Source organism: Brachyistius frenatus, unplaced genomic scaffold, assembly GCF_029030835.1.
Source record: "Brachyistius frenatus isolate BFR_SWC_R1_liver_20210118 unplaced genomic scaffold, ASM2903083v1 Contig_95, whole genome shotgun sequence".
Taxonomy (NCBI): domain Eukaryota; kingdom Metazoa; phylum Chordata; class Actinopteri; family Embiotocidae; genus Brachyistius; species Brachyistius frenatus.
Window position 1 is genome coordinate 346,915 of NW_027210694.1, and position 24,022 is coordinate 370,936.

General features: G+C 46.0%; 2 protein-coding genes and 1 long non-coding RNA gene across 8 annotated transcripts in view; 1 reads left to right on the top strand and 2 right to left on the bottom strand.

Moving 5' to 3' along the window:
- src (v-src avian sarcoma (Schmidt-Ruppin A-2) viral oncogene homolog) overlaps positions 1-8,666 on the bottom strand; it is a 28,395-nt gene extending 19,729 nt beyond the window's left edge. For 3 of the 4 annotated variants that reach the window (XM_069710905.1, XM_069710906.1, XM_069710903.1), the window contains exon 1: positions 8,350-8,666. The gene's annotated coding sequence lies outside the window, so the exon portion shown is untranslated. The remainder of the gene's footprint in view (positions 1-8,349) is intronic. The other variant, XM_069710907.1, reaches the window with a different exon arrangement.
- LOC138628137 (uncharacterized) lies at positions 6,713-8,460 on the top strand. The gene is made up of 2 exons (XR_011311447.1): positions 6,713-7,231; positions 7,310-8,460. It is a non-coding gene; the product is annotated as an uncharacterized lncRNA (long non-coding RNA).
- A 2,431-nt stretch (positions 8,667-11,097) lies between the features above and the next one.
- kcng1 (potassium voltage-gated channel, subfamily G, member 1) lies at positions 11,098-23,635 on the bottom strand. Of its 3 annotated transcripts, none has more exons than XM_069710921.1 (5): positions 23,533-23,635; positions 23,343-23,380; positions 22,443-22,602; positions 15,465-16,307; positions 11,098-13,358 (listed from the first exon to the last, which is right to left on the bottom strand). In XM_069710921.1, exons 4-5 carry the CDS (start codon positions 16,251-16,253, stop codon positions 12,549-12,551), a joined length of 1,599 nt encoding a protein of 532 aa, XP_069567022.1. In that variant the 5' UTR covers positions 16,254-16,307; positions 22,443-22,602; positions 23,343-23,380; positions 23,533-23,635; the 3' UTR covers positions 11,098-12,548. The 3 variants fall into 3 exon arrangements, with proteins under 3 accessions (XP_069567022.1, XP_069567021.1, XP_069567023.1); XM_069710920.1 differs by having other exon boundaries at positions 15,465-16,349; XM_069710922.1 differs by lacking the exon at positions 23,343-23,380 and having other exon boundaries at positions 15,465-16,349.
- Positions 23,636-24,022: the final 387 nt, after the last annotated feature.

The following is a 24,022-nucleotide window of genomic DNA, read 5'->3' on the forward strand; positions in this document are numbered from 1 at the left end:
AGCTGACTGTTAGCCCCGTGGTTCAATAAGTTCAATAAATAAATTCAAAAAAGAATATATTGCTTTATCAGTTAGTCCTTTCAAAAACAAAAAAAACAACAACAACAACAACAAAAAAATCGCATTTTCCTTTCTTGACTTTTTTGTTTTGTTTTTGGAGACAATCTGCTGCAAAAATCCCCCAAAAAATTGAATTGCGACAATCAAAAAAAAAACCTGTGAAACTCTGGAGGGGCTGAACATTTCCAGTTTCTAAGGAACCCGGAGGCTGTCCGTGATGACGCCGTCACACGCAGGGTACAACCGGTGTATTAAAACATGTTTTTTTTTTTTTTTTACTACCGCACACCGGCGAAGGTGCAAAACACGTCGGATGCGCCGCTCCTGGAAAAACATCGGCCTCGCTTCCCTTCTTTTCTTTTTTGTTTCCTCCCTCTGCACCGCCGCGCTCGTCTAAATATGGTCATTATAAAGAACTGAGGCTGATGAGCTGCGGTCATGTGTTCAGACAAGAAGTGGAGAGGAGAGAGAGGGCGAGAGAGGAAGGGAGGAGAAGAAAAAGATAATCCTCACGGGCTTTACCCCCCCCCCCTCCCTCCACCTCCTCCACCTCCCATCCCACCACCCATTTTTTTTCTATTTCTACAATCCTTTTCCTCCCGGCGGAAACGGGTGGAAATAAAGGATTTCATTTGCCTTTGTTGTGCCAAGCTATACGTCACAGGAGGAGGAGGAAAAAAAGAAACGTGAGTGAACCTGGTAGTTTTGCGGAAACGCGACAAGAACGTAAGAATCCAACACGGGAAACAAACAAAAAAAAAAAAGATAGCAGCGATGCACGATCAAACGAACAAATCACTATCAGAACCGCTCCATGCTGCCGACGGTGAACTTCGGTGAACTGAAGTATTGTGATAGCGAACATCCCCCCTTTTTCAAATTCACCCCTTTTTTTTTTTTTTCTCATCACATTTCAAAAGAGGGCAGCATTTGATCTGCTCAATTCCACCGAGGCTTCGCCGTGCGCCCTCGGTAAGCCGGGGTTTTGTTTCTGTGTTGGGGAGGGGGGTTAGCGTTTGATATCCCCAACTTGGAAAAATCTCAGGCCCTAAATCCACCCTTTGAGGGGGGGGGTGGGCATATACGTACTGCTTGTGTATATATACATAGCCATGTAAAGATGTTAAGACGATGAGAAAAAAAAGGGGGGGGGAGCCAGGTGGCGTCCCCCCCCACACACCCTCTCCACCACCCCCTCCATCTCTGCTGCAGTCAGTCACGGCTGAGGAATGCGGACCGGAGGACGAGGCGAGTTTCAACTGCTCTCCCCGCTCACACGAGCCCTCGGCAGGAATGTACGGTGGAAGCAGGTAGAGACACCGTTCAGGTGCACGGGGTGTTCAGGTGCACGGGGTGTTCAGGTGCACGGGGTGTTCAGGTGCACGGGCTGCCCTCGAGCCACACACACACACACACAGGCAAGTCATCCCCTTCTTCACCAGCTGTTAGGGTTGAGTGGGGTGGATGGGGTGGATGGGGTGGGGGAGGGGGGGGCGATTTCGTTTTCACGTAAGAAGAAGAAGAATGTGATTCAAGATTGCGACACGCTGCCGACGAAACGAGCTCCAGACCAGACCGCTCTACTGTCAACGCAGGAGGAGAAAAGCATGCTGGGAAATCCTTGGATAACATAACAACCCTTGGGATGTACCATTTTCCAAAGAGGGGAGGGGAGGGGAGGGGAGGGGGGGGGGAATCCTTAATGTACAAAATCCGCACACAAAAAATCACTCCAATCCAACCGGGTATCACGGCAAAGCGTGAAATAGACACGCCAGTCTATTAAAAAGAAAAAAAAAGAAGAAAAAAAAAGGCGTGACAGTTACACGTTTTCCTGAAACCATGCGTAGAGCCATGAGATTTACAGGAAAATGAAACTTGTGATTGGGGTTACGAAACAAAAACCAACGCGTCGTCTCCTCCTGGATTCGAGCGTCATCGTCCCGCGTGGCCGCCTGCAACTGGTAACATGTCTTTTTGTTGCGGGACCTCGGTCACATGACATTTACTTGCGTTTAACTTTCACGCTTTCAAAAAACGCCCAAAGCGTGGCTATTTCACGTTTTCACCGTGGTGGGCCGGCGTGTCTATTGCGGTGAGACCGGGTTGTCCAATCAGAGGAGAGCTCTTTTGTGTTTGCTAATTGGAAGAGAAGGGAAACCAATATTCGTTGAAGATAAACGTGGATAATTCAAATGAACACATTTAAAAAAACTATAAAAAAAACAAGACCGGGAGATCTCGTGTACGTCGAGGCCTCGCTTCCTCGGAGATAGACGAATAAAAGCGACAGAGGCGCAGACACATTGAATTATTAAAATGTACCCGTGTCAGGCTCCATCATCAAAACATAACCGCTCCCCCGCCATGACATTTCCATAACAGATTGGAGGGCAACGCCTCCCCCCCCCCCAACCAAACACCGAAGTGATTTCTTCCATCTCTTTTGAAAAAACAACCTTTGTTTCCCGAAGGCCCTGATTTCAATATTCAAATGTGGCTCGGCGGGTCGGCGAAGGGCAATCAGTTGGTGGAGCTCATGGGGGGGTGGGAGGAGCGGGGGGGGGGGCTCCTGCACTTCCTCCAACCTCCGCCGGTGAGCAGGGATCACGGACAGCGACAGGTGGCGTTTTACAGTGAAATAAAAGCACAAAAAAGTTGCAACAATAAATCCGCTTTTAATTTGAAAAAATCTGGAGACCTAAAGAGCGAGTGGAGAGCAGAAACATTTTTTTTTAGCTCCAAAGCAGGATGTGAACCGACAGCCCTAAATCTGAATCACTGAGACTTCAATCACTGCTTGTTGTTTTCGAAAAAAGTTATTTGAGTAGCAATCGATTCATGAAGAAAAATAATGAACAGATCAACCGATATTAAGAAATAATCTTTAGTTGCAGCCCTGGAACGGATCTATTACGATAGTTTCTTCTGTAAAACATGAGAAAATAGTGAAAATACACAATGAAATGTATTAAATACCACAATTATGTTGCTTGTTGTGTCGAAACCAAACCGAGATGTTAAAAATGAGAAAGTTCGCTGCTGTTTAGCATTTCAGCTCTAAAAGTGTCTGATTATCTGTGTGACAACTAATTTTAGGTCAACTGACAATCTGACTAAACGGCTTCAGCTCCAATCGAGTCGTTTTGTGTCGTGACACAGTACTGATTTTTGTTTGTTTTTGTTTCTGCGTTTCGGTTGCGACTCCTTCCACCCGAGAGGATCAGAAGTCACACGGCAGGAACCTCCGTGCAGCTTTTTTTTTTTTCGTTGAGGAAATTCCACAGAAATCCGCTTCTGTTATCTGGTTTTGGGTGAGATTATGAGATTTGTCCGGGCCAGAGGTCGAGTCTCCGCCAGTAAAAACAAAAAAAAACTCCCATGTCAACACGTTTTAAGAGGGTGGGGGTGAGTTGGTGGTGGTGGTGGTGGTGGTGGTGGGGGGGGGGCAGCGTGTGCTTTCTTCCCAGCATCTCATCACCATCATCATCATCATCATCCCGACCAGGCTCCCACAGCTGCGCCTACACAAAGCCACACATAGAGGCGTCTTTTCTAAATGCCAGAGACTCTTTTCCTGTCACAAGAAAATGTGAGCGGAGCGATGGGAATGAAGGGTGTGAGAGTGGAGGAGGGGGGTCGGGGGGGTGGAGAGGGGGTCGGGGAGGGGGCTTTTTTTTTTTTTTGCTTCTTCTTCCCCTTACCGAGGCAACAGTGGGATGGATTGAGTGAGGAGAGGGATGCGTGGCCCTGTGTCACCCATGGGCCCGTTCCCAGAGCGGCGGCACAGGAAGTGGCCGGGTGGAGAATTAGGGGGTGGGGGTGAGTGGTGGGGAGGGTGGGGGCGGGGGGGTGGGGGGGCACGACAAACCCTCCTCTGTTTGTCTGTATCACAACCCGGCTATCAGTTACTTCATTCAAACGGTCGGCGCGCCTCGATTCCTGCACCCTCATCAATCAGCTGCATTTACCGGCTGCAGCTTTACCGTGGCTTCTGGTTTGAGCGTGAACACGTCCGACTTCTCTGGAGACGACGCGCCGCCGCCGACAACGACAACGACAACGAACGTGGACGTGAAAGAGAAAAACCCCGGGATCTCCGACTGTGTGTCGAAGTCGGACGTAGCTCTTTCAGGTCTGACAAATGAGGCCGATGCAGAGGCGCCTGAAGCTGCGATACCACCGTGTGCCACCAGAGGTCGGCGACCAAAAAAAAAAACAAAAAAAAAAGCCTTTCGGCTCCGTAGACTCCCGTTCAACTGGCCTCATTCAATTCGAAGTCAATAAAAAGATTTCTGGCGGTGCATCTGAAAATAATCTCGTCATTTAAAATTATTATAAAATACGTTTTTTGTCTGTTTGATTGACAGGCCTGTGGTACAGTCAGATTACAACTATCGGCGGGCGGGACGTAGTATCGGCAAATTCAAACAAGCGGTGACAAACGGCGACGTCTCCCGTTGGTTTGTCGAACGGCCGTTACGAAGCCTCGTCTCCAGATTTTGTCCGTCGCCATCTTTGCTGGTTCGGAGCGGATTGGAGCAGGAAGCGACCATATTTGGACGAGTTTTTGAAGCTTATTTTCTAATGAATGAGGGATTATTTTCAGATGGACCTCCAGAAAACTAATAAGAAGGAGCGACTTTGGCTCACATCACCCAGAATAACCCGAATTTTATAAGAGAAGTCGAACGGGAGTCTACGGAGGCTTTTTAGAGCCGACCTCTAGTGGCTCTCGTTGGTATTGCAGCTTAAGGCACTCGTGCATTTGGCCTCGTTTTTCAGACCCGGGAGCTTCGAACGCTTTTATATAATCTCTGCTCGGGAAACTTCACAACATCCGTTCACGAACCCTTCGGGTGACGTCGCCGCCGACTGTAAAGAATAACGTCTGATCCAGAACTGGTCCGCTGATGTGTAAAAAGCCAAACAGCGAGCGAGAGAGAGAGACAGACGGATAAAAGGGCGCGACAGGATGGGAGACGGGCAGAGAACAGGTGGCGCCGGCGCTCCCGCGCTCAGCCGTGCGCCCTTGAACGCAACTAATTAAGCACCGAATCTGGGCCAGAGCGACAGAAGTTCGGTCTCCGCAGCATGAAAAATTCAAAGGCCTTCGTCGGCGGGAAGCCGTCACAAATCTCAGGCCCCCCTTTTTCTTTTTCCACGTATCCAATCCTTCCCCCTCTTTTCCCCCGTCTCTCGGCTTCGACGTGCATCTCGTTGGCGAGCTGAGAAAAAAAAAAAAAAAAGGGGGCTCGACGCGCCGGCGATCACGCAAAGTGTTTTGTTTGTTAAGTGCTCCGAAGCCAAAAGGGGGAATAATGTGCTGTTTCAACAAAGCGGAGTGCGCACGGCGAGAGCGCCCGTTTACTTTCATCCTCCGTCCTGCCATTTTCTCTTCCTCCGGCCAAGAAGCTGCTTCTGCTTCGTAATATCATTAAAAACGGCCACAACGTGTCCTCGGAGCTCGATTGCCAATTAATCCTCGTCTGACCTGAAGGAGAATCGGGACGCTCGCGAGATCAAATGATGAACTCGGCAAACCGCCAGCTAGAACCTAAGAGTCGGTTTTAAATGCAACCGCTTCGGCGGCAAATATACACATCACGATCAAAGATGCTTTAGCGGAGGATTTTTTTTTGGGGGGGGGGGCACTCTGGAGAAAGGAGCCTCCCTCTGCAGGCCACCCCCTAAATACTTTTCCTCGCATCTCCGTGAATAAAAGGTGCACAAAGGCAATTTCTTTTTCTTTTCTTTCTTTTTTTTTTTTTTTTTTGGGGGAAAGTGGAAGCGACTTGTCTTGAAGCCGGCCCAGATGCTTCCTCGGGCCGGATGGCTGCGGGGAAACAAGAGCTTCATTGATGCCAGGCACCAGTGTGTCACCCCGACGGACGGACAGACCACTCCAGTATGAGGGGGAACAAAAAGGGGCCAGTCCGGAGCCACGTTGCCAATTAGGAGGATTTTATTTTTTTCTCTCTCTGGCCTTTCGAGGAGCCACTTTCCAGCAGTCTCATTGGAGCTGACACAAACATCTATGGCTTTCACTGGAAGGCATTCATGGGATTCCAAGGAGCATTAGGTCCCCGTCCCACCTCCTCCTCCTCCTCCTCCTGCGGAGCCTGAAATCTGGCAGTTAAGAAAAAGTACAATGGGCCATCTCGTACCACTTTGAGAAAACACTCCTCGCTCGCCGGTTGGCCGCGACGCCGGAGCGCAGGAGGCATGCTAATGTCCCGCTGGAAAAACTTGGCAGCGCTGGTCTTGGCTTTACGGCAGGTGGAAGTGTTTTTATTCCGGATCTCTTTGAAACCGCGATGGAAGTGTGAATGTTTTGTGAAAATGTACGATTAAAAACACATTCAGCTGGAGTGTCTATTTGACACCGCGGCGTGTCACGACAGCAAAAACGTGACGTTGCCACGCTTTGGGGCTGTCGAGGCGTGACAGTTACACGCCTTGAAATGAAAGCTACCACATTGCCTGGAGCCATGCGATTTACAGGAAAATGAAACTTTTAGCAAATACATGTGGTCGGGGTTAGAAAACAACAAAAAACAAGTCATAAAACCACAAAAAAAATAAATAAATAAAAACAAATGTTTTTGGTCTCCAAACCTCTGTTGCGGGACCTTGATCACATGACCGCTTTCAAAACGTGTCACTTTCACGCCTAAACATCCCAAAAGCGTGTCTAGATCACGTTTAGCTGCAGCGGACCAGCGTGTCTATTTCACGCTTTGCCGTGATATTGCGTTTATCAGTCTGCATTCCACCGGTCCAACATTAAAAATAATAGTAAATCCAAGGGCTATAATATGTTTTTCCTGCCTGCGGCCAAACATCCTAATTCCTGCAGGAAAAATACAAAACACATAAAAAAAACAAATTAAAAAAATCCACTAAAAAATCTGGTAAAATCTGCCGAGGATTAGTCTAATGCACTCGTGATAATCAAACGTAATAGCACACATATTTTCATTAAAACGCGACTGATGTCTTCGTAGGAATATTCCAGAAAAGATTACCATGGCAGCAAAAAACAAAACAAAACAAGCAAGAGGGGTTTATACACAATATTTTGGATTTAAGCAGATAAATGCGGCGGCAGCACGCATCCATAGGGGCACGGCAGGTTTAAGTGTGTGTGTGTGTGTGTGTGTGTGTGTGTGTGTGTGTGTGTGTGTGTGTGTGTGTGTGTGTGTGTGTGTGTGTGTGTGTGTGTGCGTGCGTGTGTGTGTGTGTACAGTATACATACAGGTCACAATGTCAGCACACAAACAATATGCAAAGAGACTCAGACTGAACATTTCTTCAGGTCTGTGCTAATCTCTTTTTTTTTTTCTATTATTAGTTAGCGCCACAATAAGAGTCAATATTTGGACCCTTTGAGTCATGTTGAGTGGGAGAGACTAATCCTGAGCATATGACAGCCACGTCTTTCGCAAAAAAAACACACAAAAAAAGTGTGTGGGCTCCTGGGGAAAGAAAATATGTGGCAGTCAGAGCGAAAAAGAGTATTTTTTTTTTTTAATGTTTCTTATTAATTTCCTCTGATCTTCTCACTTGAAATACAAGTACAGCAGGTAGCCTGTAAAAAGTCTCAGAGGCTGCCAAGTTTCAGTTGTGAAAGCTTTCCAAGCCACGGGGAGGTATTTTCTCTTAAAAAAAAATAATAATAACTTGTCGGCACTGGGATTGTTTCCTAAAAGTAAGTGCAGAGGAGGAGAACTGTATGTCGAACACATGTAAGGCTGGGATTTTATTCTAGAAAACAAAACAACAACAGCAAAAACCGCTATGGTTTGGTTGTGAGGAAAATACAGGTTGAATTTAGGTCACGGAAAAAAAAAAACTTACGTGCGTGTAAGTTTCACGCTTAGAAAGTCCCAAAAAAAAACGACTATCTGACCATCTCACGTTTTGCTGCAGCGGATCAATCAGCGTGTCTTTTTCACGCTTTTGCCGTTATCAGTTTGCGTGCCACCGGTCCAACATTAAATATAAAGATAGTACAAATTAAAAAAAAAAAAAAAAAAACGGTCTGGTTTGGTTGTGAGGAAACCACAAGTGTGTGGTTGAATTTAGGTCACAGAGAGGACTAAAATATATATAAATAACAGGAGGTAGGAGGGTATTTAACCTCATAATTTAATGCATCGTTGAGATCCAGCCCTTCATTCATTTTTTTATCGACCCCCCCCTCCACCCACCCCCTGCTCCCCCCCTTGTCCGTCCTGCCCTTAACTGAAAGTCGCCAAAATAACAAGTTGTGGAGGCTGTACTCACCCCTGAAGCGCAGGCTACCGGAAGATTGGTGTGTTTTTTTTTTTTTTTTTTTGGCGTCGTCGCTCCTTTCTGTCGGATCAGACAGGCGGATTTAACATCCAAACCATCAAACGAACTGACCGGAGAGACTCAAAGCTCACAGATCCGAGAATTTCTTTTTTTTTTTTTTTTTTTTTTTTTTTAGGAGGGCTTGTGGAGAGGAGGAGGAATCAGCAGCAGCAGCGGCGGCGGCAGGAGAGAGACAAGTCGCGGAGCCAAAACAAGCGACAAGAGGAGGCGATCCCATTCAACTGGAGGGAGGGGGTGGTGGTGGTGGTGGTGGGAGGAGGGGAGGAGAGGAGGTGGGGGGCGGCCCCGAGGGGGTGGGGGGGGGGGGTCATGCCGGGGAAAGCCTCCGGAACTGAGGAAACATTATTTAAATTCACGCAGGCCAGAAGGAGAAAAGTGGAAAGGACTTCTGTTACATGTGTGCAGAGGAGAGGCGGCGAGCGGCGGCAGCAAAACACCAAAACACCGAGGATGTGACGTCAGAAGCGCAGGGAAGGAGGGTGGGCGGGGCCTCCGCGAAGGATCCTCCGGCGCTGATTGGTGGGATTGTTTTTTCCGCACAGTTGAGCTCTGATTTGGTTTGAATGGCGTGTCACGGAAGGCCCCGCCTCACCTGAGCGAGCAGGTTCAAACGTGCCTCGGAGTTATTCATGTTGTTGGGGATGATTTTTTTTAATTTTTTTTAATTTTGTTTTGTTAATGGCGTTGAGACGGCGTCGCACCACACCTCGGATTTTTTATTTTTTTTTATTTTTTATTTTTAATTTTTTTTATGGGGTTCAATTCTTTGTTTAAAATTTCAGATTAAAGTGTCGGAGTGATGTGGCCACAATGTAATTCAGACTGATTAAAAAGGATTAAATTAAATATTTTAAAAAAAATTAATGAACTAGAGTGCGACATAAAATGCAAAATAAACAGATTTTAAATTATTGTGAGGTAAAGAAATCAAAGATCAGTCTTCCTTGTTTTGATCTCATTCTCCTCTGGTGACACAATGCTGCCACCTGCTGTTTAAATGGGGTATCATATGCTTTATTTAAATACAAGTACTGTAGTTATACAGCACAATGTGTTGCAAATAGTGGTGGAAGGAATACTCAGATCTTTCACTTAAGTAAAAGTAAAAAGATAATCCATAAAAACTGTAAGCGGTGATATGTGGGCCCTCGCACGCTGCATGTCGAGGATCCAGCGGGTCGGGGCCACCAGTCACTTTTTGGATGACATGCTATGTCTTATCACTTTTTGGAGTATGACCTTTTACTGAACTGACATGCATGCCTCAAGTGTGGATTGAACCCAGGTACTTCTCATTGTGAGGCAACTGCTCTAACCACTGCAGCACTGTCATATTATAACGTGGTGTCCGAAATATATATATATAAAAAAAAAAAAGGGGGATAAAGTCTGTGGTAGTTCAGACAGAAATCCAAGAAGACACATCCTTTATTTTTTGTGACTGACTTTTATTTTGAGTTTTTGTATTGTTATTGACCTTTGGTTTGGTTATGACTGCATGTACAACACAAACCCGAAACCGGCAACTGTTGTGACCCGCCCTCCGTGCACTGCGTGTTTGACCTTGAACGGGGCTTGAACCCGCGTCCTCATGAGGTCTTCTCAACTGGTTAACTCAACAGGTAAAAGATTCTACTTCACCGAGGTTGCTATTAATGGTTCAAATCCCACCTCGGCCTGTTGATGGTGCTTCAACTTTTAGTGAAGTTGAAACGTTTGGAGAAATTGAAAAAGTTTTGCATCCACTGCACATTACAGGAAGATATTTAATATCACTGCAGAACCCCGTTGAAAACACGTATATCTACTATCCAAAGAATGTCTGCGGCAATTTTGGTCGCATTTGAATGAATATTTGTGGACGGTGGAGTTATAGGTTGCAGTGAGCCAAAGATGTGTCACAATGCAGATAATCATATGGGAAAATTGGTGGTGCAGTGGTTAACACTGCTGCCTCTCAACCAGAAGATTAAGGATTCAATTCCCCTCCCTGTCATTACTGAAAAATGCTATAGCATGTCATTAAAATTATGAAAAAAAAGTCATACTATAGCAAAAAGTGACCCAAAACATATTTTTGGGTCACTTTTTAGCCGCCACACCACACCGATTATCACTTTTCTGACAAAACTGAAACTATAAGATTTATAATGTAGGAATAATGGCAGAGGGGCCGTTGTACCGGACTACATTTTACTAAAGTATCCCTAACGGTGCTCGGCGAGCGGTTGGCAACGGCTTTTTGGTTTTGAGTCTGTATGTTATGTATAATATTAATACGTAAAATAACTGCAAAACTGTTGCTGTCATAAATGCAGTGCAGCTCTGCTGCATGGACCCCCGAAATATTGTGTTTGGTGTCTTCCTGATGCTCAGATAGCAGCAGATGGCATCTCGGTATGTTTTTTTTTTTTTTTTTTGAGTAAAATATGAAAATATTAGATAATACCCAGAAAGAAATATGCACCGAATATATCAAATGAAAATGGTGTTGGACAGAGAGAGAGAGAGGCTACCGCCTATGTTTAAGATCAGGAAGAAGAGGCTCAGTTTTGGACGTCTGCCATGCGAAGGTCTTCGACTGCTTGATTTCCCCTCCGGCTGCTGTGAAGTGAAAAGTTGAAACAAGAAAACGGCAATTTGCACACAAAAAAAAAAAAAGACAGAACTCCGTTTAAATCCGCTTTAGAGAGAGAAATCATTTATAAACAACAACCGCAGTGAGTTACAAGCACGATACGGCTTATCTGGAGAAAAGTAGTCCAAAAAAATTGCATATGGAAGGAGTCGAAGGAGGACGGTGAAAGCGTCGTAATTAATACGTAGCCGTGCCACGGGGGAGATTTTTTTAATTTTTTTTATATTGTTTGCGCAGGTATCCAAAGAAACTAATCAGTGGACTGAGAGAGGTCACACGTTGTAGCTTAGAAAGAAACTCCTTTTCAGCTTTTGGGACTTAAAAGCGAGCAGCTTCCGTTATAGTGACGCACAACACGTCCACAAATCCGTTAAAATATTCAGTTAGCTCGTTTTGTAAGATATTACTGTTGTAATACTTTGTTATGCTCATATGTATTTTTTTTTTCTGTAAACTGGGTCGTATATTCTGTAACTTTGACATTAGTGTGTTCAATTCAGGCATGATTATATTTTTATTTTGCTTGTTTCTCATCTCCTCCTCCTTTCTGCGTATCCTGAATCGTAACACTGCTACACAGCTAGCTGCTTTTTCTGGGAATAAATAAAAAATAAAAAATCTCTCCTTCTTGACACTTTTCTAGCCGACCCGTCGAATCTGTGCAGCCCAGTGTCACGCCGAAGCGTGAAATAGACACGCCGGTCCACTACAGCCAAAAAAATAAAAATAAATAAAGTGATAGCCACGCCTTTGGGGCTGTCAGGGCGTGAAAGTTACACGTTTTGAAATCCTGAAACTTAAATGTCACGTGACGCGGGATCATGTGACTGAGGTCCCGCAACACAGGTTTGGAGACCAAGTAAAAAAAATTTTAAAAAAAAGGAAAATTTTGTTGGCAGTATTTGGAGGAAGGAGGTGTGGCTTGGCCATGCGGGGAAGATGAAGTGTAAATCCAGGAGGTGGCAATGAATTTGTTTTGTTGTTTCCAAACACCAACCAATGTTTTTATTTAGTTGGTTTTTTTTTGGAAAGCGTGAAATTTTACACGCGCGTGAATGTCTGTCTACGCGTGAAAGTTACACGTTTTGAAAGCGCGCGAAATGTAAACGTCATGTGACGTGGGATCACGTGATCAAGGTCCCGCAACAGAGGTTTGGAGACCAAAAAAGGAAATTCTTTGGTGTTAGTTGGAGGTAGGAGGGGCGGTTTCTTGACTTGTTTTTTGTTCCCAAACATGTTTTAATTTTTCCCAAACCCCAACCAATGTTTTTATTTAGCCGACCACATGTTTTTGCTACAAGTTTCATTTTCCTGTAAATCACATGGCTCCAAAGCCTGCAATAGATTTCATTTTCGTCCACTGCAGGAAAACGTGTAACTTTCACGCCTAGACAGGGCAAAGCGTGGCAATCTCGGCGTGTCTACTTCGAGCTCGGTTCCCTCCACGTTCTCTCATATTTCTTATTCACACGTTCAGTGTCATTAGTCGCCTTCATTTCCGATTTCCGTCTGTCACGTCCCGACGGTCGTCCGTGTCTCTGGCGTCGGGCGGCCCGACGGGGAAGAGCATGTCGCTGTCCAGGGAGAGGTTGCTGCCCAGGCCGGCCATGCGGCTGCGCAGCAGGAAGTGCGTCCTCCTCTGCAGCAGCCGCTGCTGCTCCTGCTTCAGCTCCACGTAGGAGCGCGAGAAGGTGTGAAAGATGGAGGTGACGGGGAAGGCCATGAGCAGGATGCCGCTCAGGATGCTGCTCAGGGCCACCACCTGACCCGGGATGCTCCTCGGCACCATGTCCCCGTAGCCCACCGTCGTCATGGTGATGACGGCCCACCAGTAGGTCGCCGGGATGCTGGTGAACTCCTGCGTGGCGGCCATCTCGTTCTCGATCAAGTACAGCAGAGGGGAGTAGAGCGCGATGGCCACGCAGAGGAAGAGGAGGAGCAGCCCGAACTCCCGCGTGCAGCGCCGCGCCGTCAGGCCGAGCGTCTGCAGGCCGAGCGAGTGGCGAGCCAGCCGCATCACGTAGAGGATGCGCAGCGCCCGCAGGACCCGCAGCACCAGGCCCACTTTGTCCAGGTAGCTGCTGCCGGAGCCCGGGCGCTTCTCGCCTTCGGAGGTGCTGTCCACCATCAGCGTGATGTAGTACGGCAGGATGGCCACCACGTCGATGAGGTTGAGCGGCTGCCGCAGGAACGTCAGCTTGCTGCGGTCCTGAATGAAGCGCAGCGTGAACTCCAGGGAGAACCAGGCGACGCACACCGTCTCCACGATGAAGATGTTGTAGCACATCTGGGAACACGTGCCCTGCGGGAGGAGGAGGAGGAGGAGGAGGAGAAAACAAGGAAGTGAACGTCAGCGTGTGTGAGCCGCGCTGAAACCACTAGAGGGAGCCACTGCGATGGGAAATCTGCAGGAGGCTGTCAGGGTGAAGACTTCATACTGCAAAAATATGTCTACAACCAGCAAGAAGAAAAAGGAAACATATTTGTTTGTGAAATATCAAGCTCATGCCAAAACAAATCTACTTCATTAAAAGGTATGTCAGCTAGCTACGAGAATCATAAAAAAAAACAAAAAACATAAAGTCTTATCACGTCCTATAAAAGGGACCACGCTGTTGTTCATAAGCTTTTTTGTTGGAGGTGGTGTGTTTTTTTTTTTTTCTCTTTTCGACGCAGTAATGATGCTGATTCAGTGCGTGGAGGAGCCGCGGTTCAAAGCGTTTGATACCACAAGCCGTTTTGAACGCAGCCCATATGAGGGAATAATATCATTACGAAACACTCCCACAGAGGAGGAAACGTTCAGAGTGGACTCATCGCTGAAACCTAAAAAAAACAAAAAAACCTCCAGTTAAACCACCCGACAGAGACAGGATACACTCACAGGGGCTTCGAGCAGCAATTAATTAAGAGGCTTTGCGGGGAGATTATTGACACTTTTAATTAAACGGATTAATTCAGACACACCGAGAACAGCAGAGTGTGAATGCAAAGCAACGCTGGCAGGTTGAATATATATATTTCTCCTCTTTCTTTCTTTTTTTTCTTCTACTTTTCCACGACTCTGATTGTTTCCACATGATTTCGTTTTTTTTTTTGTTTTTCCAGCAGTACAAAGTTAAAGTAGGCTCCTACTTGATGTGAAAACTTGTGTAAGCTGCATGAAATGTGGTTAGCAGCCACTTTCAAACACACGCAGGGAAAAAAAAAAAAAGACCCAGAGAGGTTGGTTTTTGCATTCCACCCACCTACCACGCATTCAATATCTCTACTTGATTTCCCCTGAACAAAAGTTGCAATAGCAAATTTAAAGCATTTCTTCTAAAAGGGAAAAAAAAAAAAAAAAAAAAGCGCCGGCAGTCTCCACCTCCACCCCGGAAAAAGGGCTTCTTTTTTTTTCTGCCGAAATCCTCGAAAGACAAATTAATGAATTCAGTCAGAACCTGTTTACACTTTTACTGGATGATTATGTGTCTGGCTCGAATATTTTCATTTTCCTTTGATTTGACTACAACAAAAAAGGACCAAGGTGCTAATTATGGTTGTGATTGAAGTCAAGACATAACAATGGGGGAGCATTTCATGAAAAAAAGCAAACCGAGACGTCTTATAATCTGGTAAAAACTAACCGTGGCTCTCTCAGCAGTCAGTGCGAGGAAGTTTTTAAATGACATGACAAGACGAGACGTGCAAATTATTAGCCTTTTTTCTTTTCATAGCTGCTTTTAAAATTAGCGTGCGAATTTAACCTGTTTAAATACAATCGCTCCACCATATTGGGTCCATTTGTTCTTTGTCAATACAGTGAGGTCTTTTTTTTATGCGCTGTGACTGGAGGAAACAATAAAAACACAAGTCCCAGCAGGCTATTTGTGTACTTGTGAAGTATATTCTGAAAAATATATATATATATATTTTTTTACTGAATTATTTTTTAACCTGTCCGAAAGAACGCCGCTGATTAACCACAGAGGACGATCTCCCTCTCGCTCCCTCCATCCCTGTCAGTGCTGCAGAGGTTGAGGCTCCGCCCACAGTGAGACACACAGAGATCAGAGGACAGAAAAACGCAGCAGAGACTCTCAACACTGAGCTGGAAAAGAAACGGGTGCTCGTAAACACAAAGAGGAGATCAGAGTTACGCTCCGGTTCGACTGAATGCTGCGACTTTTCAAATTGATTAATTAATTAATTAAAAAAATGTATATAGCTCAGCTTTGTGAATACGTTTTGTCAAAGTAGCTCTCGGAAGGGAAAGAGGTTGGAGACTCCCTGGTGTCGAGTTAGTTAGACGGATGGATAGATAACTTTATTAATGTCTCCTTCATGCTCTGGCATCTCGATCATATATTTTGTGCACGTTACCATTTTTAAAACGCGACATGTCGAACGTCCTCCGTCTACTCACCGCCTCCTCCTCCTCCCTCATGGCGGGCATGGTGCTGATGGACAGGTTGACGGCGGTGATGGTGACGAACAGCACGGACAAACAAGCGAAGATCTTGCCCGGCAGGCCCGAGTGAGGCCTCTCCACCATGTCCCTGAGGCTGCCCATGCACCGGCCCAGCCTGGACGACTCGGCCGCCGGCTGCTCCCGCCCGCGGCCGCTGTCCGAATCCAGCAGGTCCTCCAGGAGCTCCTCCTCCTCGGCCCTCTCCATCGCCTCCAACTCGTCCATGCGCTGCAGCAGGCGCCGGCGGCAGCACCACTCCAGGCTCTCCTCGGGGACGCCCCAGTAGAGCAGCTCCTCCCGGAAGGAGAGGGCGCACATCTCCCGGAGGGAGCGCAGCTTACCGGCCCGCAGGAAGGTCAGGATGGTGCGGAAGGCGCCGGGGCTGCGGTCGAAGAAGAACTCGTTGTGCGCGACGTCGTAGTCGTCGCAGACGCTCATGATCTCGTCGAAGCTGCTGCAGAGGTGCAGCTGGCCCAGACGGGACAGCGGGAAGTCCTCCAAGGTGGTCCACGGCAGCTGGTAGCGCAGGCCGCCCACGTTGATGATGGCGTGGAGCTTCCGGGCGGCGGACAGCGGCGCGGCGTCCCGGACGGCGCCGAGCTCCGGGGCGAGCTGCGCCCTCTTGTAGAAGGCGCCCTTGCTGGCCTCCTCCTCTTGCTGGGGAGGAGGGTTGAGGGAGTTGTCGGAGGCGCAGCTCAGGGCGCTGTAGTCGTAGTCGGAGCCATCGCCCGCCAGCAGGGTCATCTTTACCGCTGCACTCACATCCCTGGGCTCAGCCTCCCATCGGCACGCTGTCACCTGCACGGCGAGGAAGAGGAAGTCACTCCAGGAGGAGATTTTCTATAAAATAAAAAAAAATTTTTTTACAAAATGTGTCGACAAAAGTAAAATCAGTGGTGTTTTGTTTAGTTTAAATTGAAACCACACTGACACGGTTTCGTTAACATCGTGCTCCTCTGCTTCGCCACTAAAACATCACGCTCTTCTTCATGACTAATACCACAATGCAGCATTATTGCAGCAGGAGGCACTTAGACTGTTTGCATTTTAATTCTCATGGCTGCTTGTCATTATGCGAGGTCATCGCCCCGTATGTAAACAACCTCCGCCTCAGTAGAATGATGATGACGATGATTAATATTATTATTATTATGTATTATCAATCAATTAATTTGATTTAGAGAGCAGATGCACCATGGTCCCAATACATATTACAGTTAAAAAGAATATATGCAAACATATAACAGGCAGTTTAAAAAAAGGGATAAATAAAACAACCACATTAAAAAAGAAAAACGTCAATGTTTATCATCAATTATTATTATCATTATTATTATGCTGTGGGGAAAAAAATACACCTGCCGGTTAGAAATGGAAAAAAGACGCTCCAATGAAGGTAGCGGATGAAGAAGATGAAGAAGATGAAGAAGATGAAGGTACCGAATACAAACCACAAAATGGACGCAAGGTCCCGATCGGAGACGAGATGAAAATATCAGACAGATATAAATGGACGTTAGCTTTGAATGAAAATTATAATTATGAGTTTTATTTTTATTCATTTAAAATCAATTTTCATCGATTTAACCGTGTTAACCGCTTCAGAAAGGTTGATTAACAACAACAACAACATACATGTTGTAAATAGCCTGATACTGTAGTGCATGCTGGGAAATGAGGCAATTAATTTGTTTTTTAAAGTTTGTTAAATAGATTGACAATTATGGAGGCAGGAAGCATGCTCTGAACTGTGATTGGTTGTTTCACTGTGAATGTAATTGGTCCTTAACCCCCGTAAACCTAATTTTACCTCGAACCCCCCCCCCCCCCAAAATGTAACAACCAATCACAGGCAGAGCTTCCCTGCACGCTGATCCAATCAACACGAGCCCTACAGCCGGGGCGCTGATTAGCTTAGCTTAGCATAAAGGCTCCAGAGAATAACTGCACCAGCTCCAACATAATGTTGCTCAATCTGTCATCAAAATTTTTTTCGATTGAATAAACTAAAACAGCAGGACATGTAAATTAGTGATTTTCTCAGGGGGGCTGATTCAGCAGTTTTTGTTTTTTTTCTAGCTTTAAAAGTGAGCCCGGCTTCCCGTTTCCAGTCTTGATGTTGAGCCGCGCTAATCAACTCCCCGCTCTTCTGCTAAAATTAGCGCGTGGACCTGACAGAGGTATTAATCTTCTCATCTCACTCGGGGTGCATTTTCCCCCTAAAATCCTCGACCTCCTCCTCCTTTTATTCTTTGGACGAATCTGACAAAGAGACGCTGACAGAGAAGATAACACCAACTGGGGGGCGAGCGGTGGATCTGACTCGATCTGATTAGAAACACGGCGATACTAAGTCCCGCCCACCGATAGCCGTAACCTGACTGCACCACGGACCTGTCAATCAAACAGACACGCCCCTCAAAAACACGTCTTTTTGAAGCTTATTTTCTAATTAATGACATTAAACACATTTTATTGAATTAGAATTTGATGAGAGAAGTTGAATGGGAGTCAATGGAGCCGGAGGCTTTTTTGGAGTCGACCCCTAGTGGCACTTGGTTGGTATTGCAGTTAAAGGCGCTTCTGCATCGGAACCATTTTTCAAACCCGGAAGCTCCGTCCACTTTTATTTACAGACTATGATTGACATTTTTGTTGTTGTTTTAATTCAAATTAGACACATATATATATATAAAAGGGGAGCAACAAGATCTAATAACAGGAAAGAGAAGGAAGGAGAAAAATGTTTACTGTATATCACCAGTGCAGTGAAGACCTCGTGTCCAAACTAATTTAATAAATTACAGTAATTTACGAGGGCCTCAGTCAGAAATTAAAGTGTCAGTGCCTGGATTTGCCACGCAGCCAATTCCGGGTCAGGAAAGGAGGCCTTTGTGTTTCTAAAGCGGGGGATCTCGATGTGTCAACTGCTCGGTAATTAGGCACCTGCACTGTCAGGCTGCGTGAGCCGCTGATTACAGTCGGCACCGACTTCCACCCATGAAATGAGAGCAGACCCACTGCGAGCTCTCCGGTCGCCTCAATTTCCCGATAGCGTTTCATTTCGGCCGTCATTTTCTTATTTCACATGCGGATGACCTCGAGGTCGCTTCAGGAATCGAGCCGTTTTTGAAGTAAAAAAAATAACGCCTCGAGACGCAGATTCATTCACTTCCTGTATTTTGTCTAACAAAACACGAGAATGAAAATCATGTCTCCAAACAGTGTAAAATCCCTGCTTTATTATTTTTTTTTTTTTTGCTGCTTCTCACATTCTCCCTGCATGCGGTCGAGGTTATCGATACGCCTACAACGCATCGCCGGTGTGGATGTGCACAAGCCTACGCCTCTCTCCTACTAGATTAAATCACATTTAACCCCTTGAGGCCGTTTGATTTCTCACTTTGCCTTTTTTAAAAACCGATTGTGCTTTTTTTTTTTCTTGCCTTTCCGCCGTCACAGGAGCATTCATTTATTTATTTTTTTTACTTTTTTTTTTTACTTTTTCAGAAGTCTATCCGTTGGAGAGATGAAACGCCGCGAAGACACACGAGGGCTGTTCTCCCCAGCAGATCGGCTGAGGTCTGGCCTCTCTGTGTGCCAGCGTTATCACAGCTCAGCCACAGGGCATGTTCTCCAGATTGCCTCGGTGAGTCAGCGGGTTGCGAGTCTTCTGTTGCCTTACTGCATTGTGTGCATGCGTTTTTTTTTTCACGCATGCTTCCCGCATCCTCGGGAGTCTCTGGACGATCTCGGCCCGGGAGGATTTTTAACGAGCGTGACGAGGATAACGAGAGCATAATTTAAAATATTTTTTTTTTTAAGCTCTAAGAAGTTGAGATTTGTTTTTGTCTTTTTGGGTAAAGAAAAATCGACTATTTAAAATGTGCAGAGCAGCTGTGTGTCCTACGAAGAGACGTGAATACTTCTTTTATTAGCGATGACCATTTATGGCGGCAGATCTGCTGCGGGAGACAGATTTATTACAATCTGTCTCTCAATCGAGGATTTGCAATTCAATTTGACTCATTCTGTGAAAAACACATGCTAATTTAGCGAATGTCAGATATTTATCAGTATTTCCGATCACGATTTCAACCTCGGAGACGTCCAACGGTCGGTTGTCTTTCCGGTGGCAGCTGTTCAGAGCAGCGATGGGTCGGGATTTTTATAATAGTCTTTAAAAATATATATATAATTTATGCGACCATCGTCTTATTTTAGCGTTTGGTTGTAACGCGTACCTACCACCAGAAGGTGGCGGTAAATCACCTAAAAGCCACGAAAGAACCAAAAGAAAGTAAAGAAGAACTCATAACTACGAGGGACGGGACTTGACTTTTCGGATATTTAAATAGTTGTTTTCATAGAAAAAAAAATCTAGAAGTATATGCAACTAGCGGCTGTTTTTTAATCGCCGCCTGGTCACGCACCGTCAGCAGGTGGCAGTAATGCACCTAAAAGCTGTTTGCCAGCCGCCATTAAACCACATAAGAACACGTTTTCTCCTGTTCTCCAGAAAACTGTGTCGCTAAGAGATTAGACGTCGCTACGGTAACGGCTAAAACATTCAAAGATGACTACAGCTGTCGGAAAATTGTGCGTGAAACTTCCTTAAAATAAATAAATGAAGATGAGGTGCAGTCAAACTCTGCAGGTAAAGCGAGCATATAAATCCACCAGGATTAAGCGCATCCAATAGAGTGAAGCACTGATCAATAATCAATGATCAGACGGAGAAAATTCGATTAATATTGAAATAATTCAGAGCGATTTTCGAATGGTATTTTTGCTCGAAGGTTTCCACCATGTGTCGGTAAAACTACGAAAATGCTACGCAATGCTGTGTGAAACTCCTTTAAAAGAACAAAACAAAACAAAAAAAGTTTATTTTTAGGTTTCTGGCTCTACCGCAGCTTTTCCCCGTCGGCCCGAGAGCGCAGCGCCGGCCGGGCGGTCCGCTCACAATCAGCAATCAACGCCTTTGTCGCCACACAACAGTAAGTTCGACATGCGGAGCAAAACAATGAAAGCCCCGAGAGACGTGCTTCTCATCGGGTCTCTCAATTTGCACGGCGTTCGTTTGCGCTCGAAATTAAGGCGCGAATGAAGTTTCTGTGAATATTGTTTTAGTTCAGTCTTGTTGGTCGAAGCCCTGTAGGTACCATGAAATAAAGAAAATGCTCCACAGTGGCAGATGTCACCTTAAAAACATCCCGTCATGACCACCTTAATAACCATTCACACCACTACAATGGCAGTGCCCCCCTCCACCTCCCTCCTCCCTCCCTCTCCCCCTACTAACAGCTCTCTACTGGCGGTCTAATGGACTCTTAGGAGGCTGGTGTTTCCAGAAATGGACCACGAGTGTCTCTTTCTTTCTCTGTAAAATCTGGTTAAACACTGAACCAGTCAGGCATCGTGCCAGCAGCAGTTTCTACCCAAAAATACCTTCTTTTTTTTTCATTACAGTAATCCCAGCAGGAATAGTTGTAAACAACAACAACGACAACAAAAAAAGCACTCTTTGTGTGTGTGTGTGTGTGTGAAGTGGGCGGTATTAAAAGCATACTGAAAACCCTGGAAGAAGCAGTGAGTAGCTGCAGAGGGGCAGTAACATCATTTTCTGAGGCATTTCTATAACACTAATGGCTGCTTTTATTTTTTTTGTAATAATTTTTTGTATCCTGTTTATAAGCGTTCGATTTCAGCTGGAAACGCGAACCGCAACGGGAGCTAAAGCATCTCGATACGACGCACCGCTCGTCCCCCGGAAAAAAAACTGTGACAGTCAATATTTAGTCACAAAACCTTCTCACAGGCACCTCAACTTTTTTTTAACCCCCCTCCCCACCGATCGCACCCATCCAGCGTAAGGACGGTATGTTTTTTGTTTTTTTTCTCGCCCGAGTGGATGATTGAACACTCTCAACCGAGTGCTCGTCTAACTCCATTGTATAAAGATTGCGTAACCTTAAGTTCCCCCCCCCCCCACCACCCACCCACCACCCGTGTTGTGACGCAATCATCCGACCACCTAATCGCTTTTCTTTCTCAAGCGAAGTGTTTCCAAGCCCTCGTGTCTTCGCTAGTTCGGAGCCGGTGGTGACCATATTTGGGCGAGGAAATAAGCCTCAAAAAGCTTGTGTTTTTTGGTGTTTGATTGACAGGCCTGTGGAGCGGTCAGGTTACAGCTATCGGTGGGCGGGACGTAGGTCAGGTTTCCAATCAGATCGAGTCAGAGCCACCGCTTAGCTCCTCCCCCAGCTCGTCCAAGCTGCAACCACCCGCAGGTTTGCGAACGGCCGTTACGAAGAATCCAGTTCGGATGTTTGGCCGGCGCCATCTTGCTAGTTCGGAGCGGTTTGGAGCAGGAAGTGACCATATTTGGTAAAGCTGGCGGGGGTGGGGGGGGGGGAGCGAGCGGTGGATCTGACTGATCTGATACTACGTCCAGCCCACCGATAGCTGTAACCTGACTGCAACGCAGGCCTGTCAATCAAACAGACACGCGCCCCCCCCCCCCCAAAAAAAAAAAAAAAAAAACACTACTCTTTGAAGCTTGTTTTATAATTAATGACGGGATTATTTTCAGATGAACCGCCAGAAAACGAATAAGAAGGAGCGACTTTATCTAGAAAAACCGAGATAACTCGCGGTGAAATTTAATTGACTTTGAATTTGATGAGATGAAGTTGAATGGGAGTCTACGGAGCCGAAGGCTTTTAGGAGCCGACCCTCTAGTGGCGCTCGGTGGTATCGCAGGTTAAGAGGCGCTTCCGCATATGGGCGCAAATGACGGCTAAAATTTTGGCGTATTTGCTTTTACAACATTTGCACAGTGCTAAAAGCTATAATCGTATTAAAACATGCACTAAACTCACCGCTCGGTAAGTCGGCGCAGAAAGAGAGAAGAGGTTTTATTCTACTCACTCTTTTCACAGATCATCGTCGAACTGGAGCCGTCGCCGAGGATCCCGTTCATGGAGCCTCCCACCGGGGGCCCTCTCTCTCTCTCTCTCTCTCTCTCTCTCTCTCTCTCGGGAGGCGACTCTTCGATTTGCACCGGAGGATATCTCACACATAAAGACACCTGGGAACAGCAGATTATAATTACTCCCTCTTTTTGGGGGGGAAGAGGGGGGTGAGACAATCAGACAGCCACTATTAGAACCGAAAAAAAAAAAGTCATTAGTTCATCTCATTATTGTCCCAATTACCTGGAGGAGAGAGAGAGAGAGAGAGAGAGAGAGAGAGATATGATGTATTTGAAAGAGAGGCTTTTGCATTGTGGACTCGTAATCCCATTATGGGCTGTAATCGAACATCCTCTTCAAAGTGAGACCACGTTGCTGCGTTTGGGAAAATGATCTTTTGCGGATTTCTCTGCGGTGAGGAGCTCGAAGTGGCTCTCGGATTGTGAAAAGTTTCCTCTCCTTTGAAAACTGGATTTTGAAAAGCGGTTGCGAGCTTTATTATGTACGTACTCGTCCGCACGGCGGAGGCGACGCCTCTCTGCACCGAGATGTCACTAAAAAAATGTTTACAGGTCATAAAAACACGCCGTAACGCAGCTGCAGCCTCGTTACCATGGCGCGCGTGCAGAGTCTATACGGCATGCAAATCCCTGTCAGCTGTGAAAGACGTGTCGGGACACCCCCACCCTCCCCCCTCCAATCAAAAAAATTAAGTATTTCTCTCTTTCAATTAAAACAGGAAACATTTAATCAACTCAGCTCTGATTACAGCTGCGCTTTTATTTTTTTTTTTTTTTAAGATATATCTGATTGTTTTTGTGCAACATCATACGATACAAAAAAAAAAATAACTCACGTGAACACAATACTTCTCATCAACCTCAGGAAGGTCAGCTGCAAGTTGTGGAAAACACACTCATAAAGTGGGACTTACAACAACAACAACAACAACAACAATAACAACAAGTCTGTCTTTCCTGCACAGCAAAAAACAACAACCTCAAAGTTAGAAAATCCTAATATTTTAAAAAGAAGAAGATGCTCACCGAGCTCTCCTGAATCTCAGCAAGCTGTTAGTTTTTCAGAAGAAGCCTGAAGGCGACGACGACGGGAAGAAAAAAATAAAAAAAAGAGGCTTTTTTTTTAATTTATTTTTTTATCAAGCTCGGCTCCGCTGCCTGGTTTAAACTCTGCTCCACCTGTGCACGGACGCCGTGTGAGCAGGAGGAGGCTGTTTCATGTTCATGAGCAACAGGCTGCCTCCCCTCCCTCGTCTCTCTCTCTCTCTCTCTCTCTCTCGACTCCTTCCACCCCACCACCACCACCACCACCTCCACCCTGCTTCCTCGAGCGCTGACATCAGAAGTGGGATGTGCCATTAGAACCAAAAGGCTCTGGAGGAAGAAATCCATGGCAACCAACCAACCAACCAACCATCTAGAGAGCAGTGCATTTTTAAATGCGACTAATCACCGACTTTTCAGCCGTTTTGTAGATTTGTCCGGTGGTGTTCCTCAGGTGAGGAGGAGGGGGTGG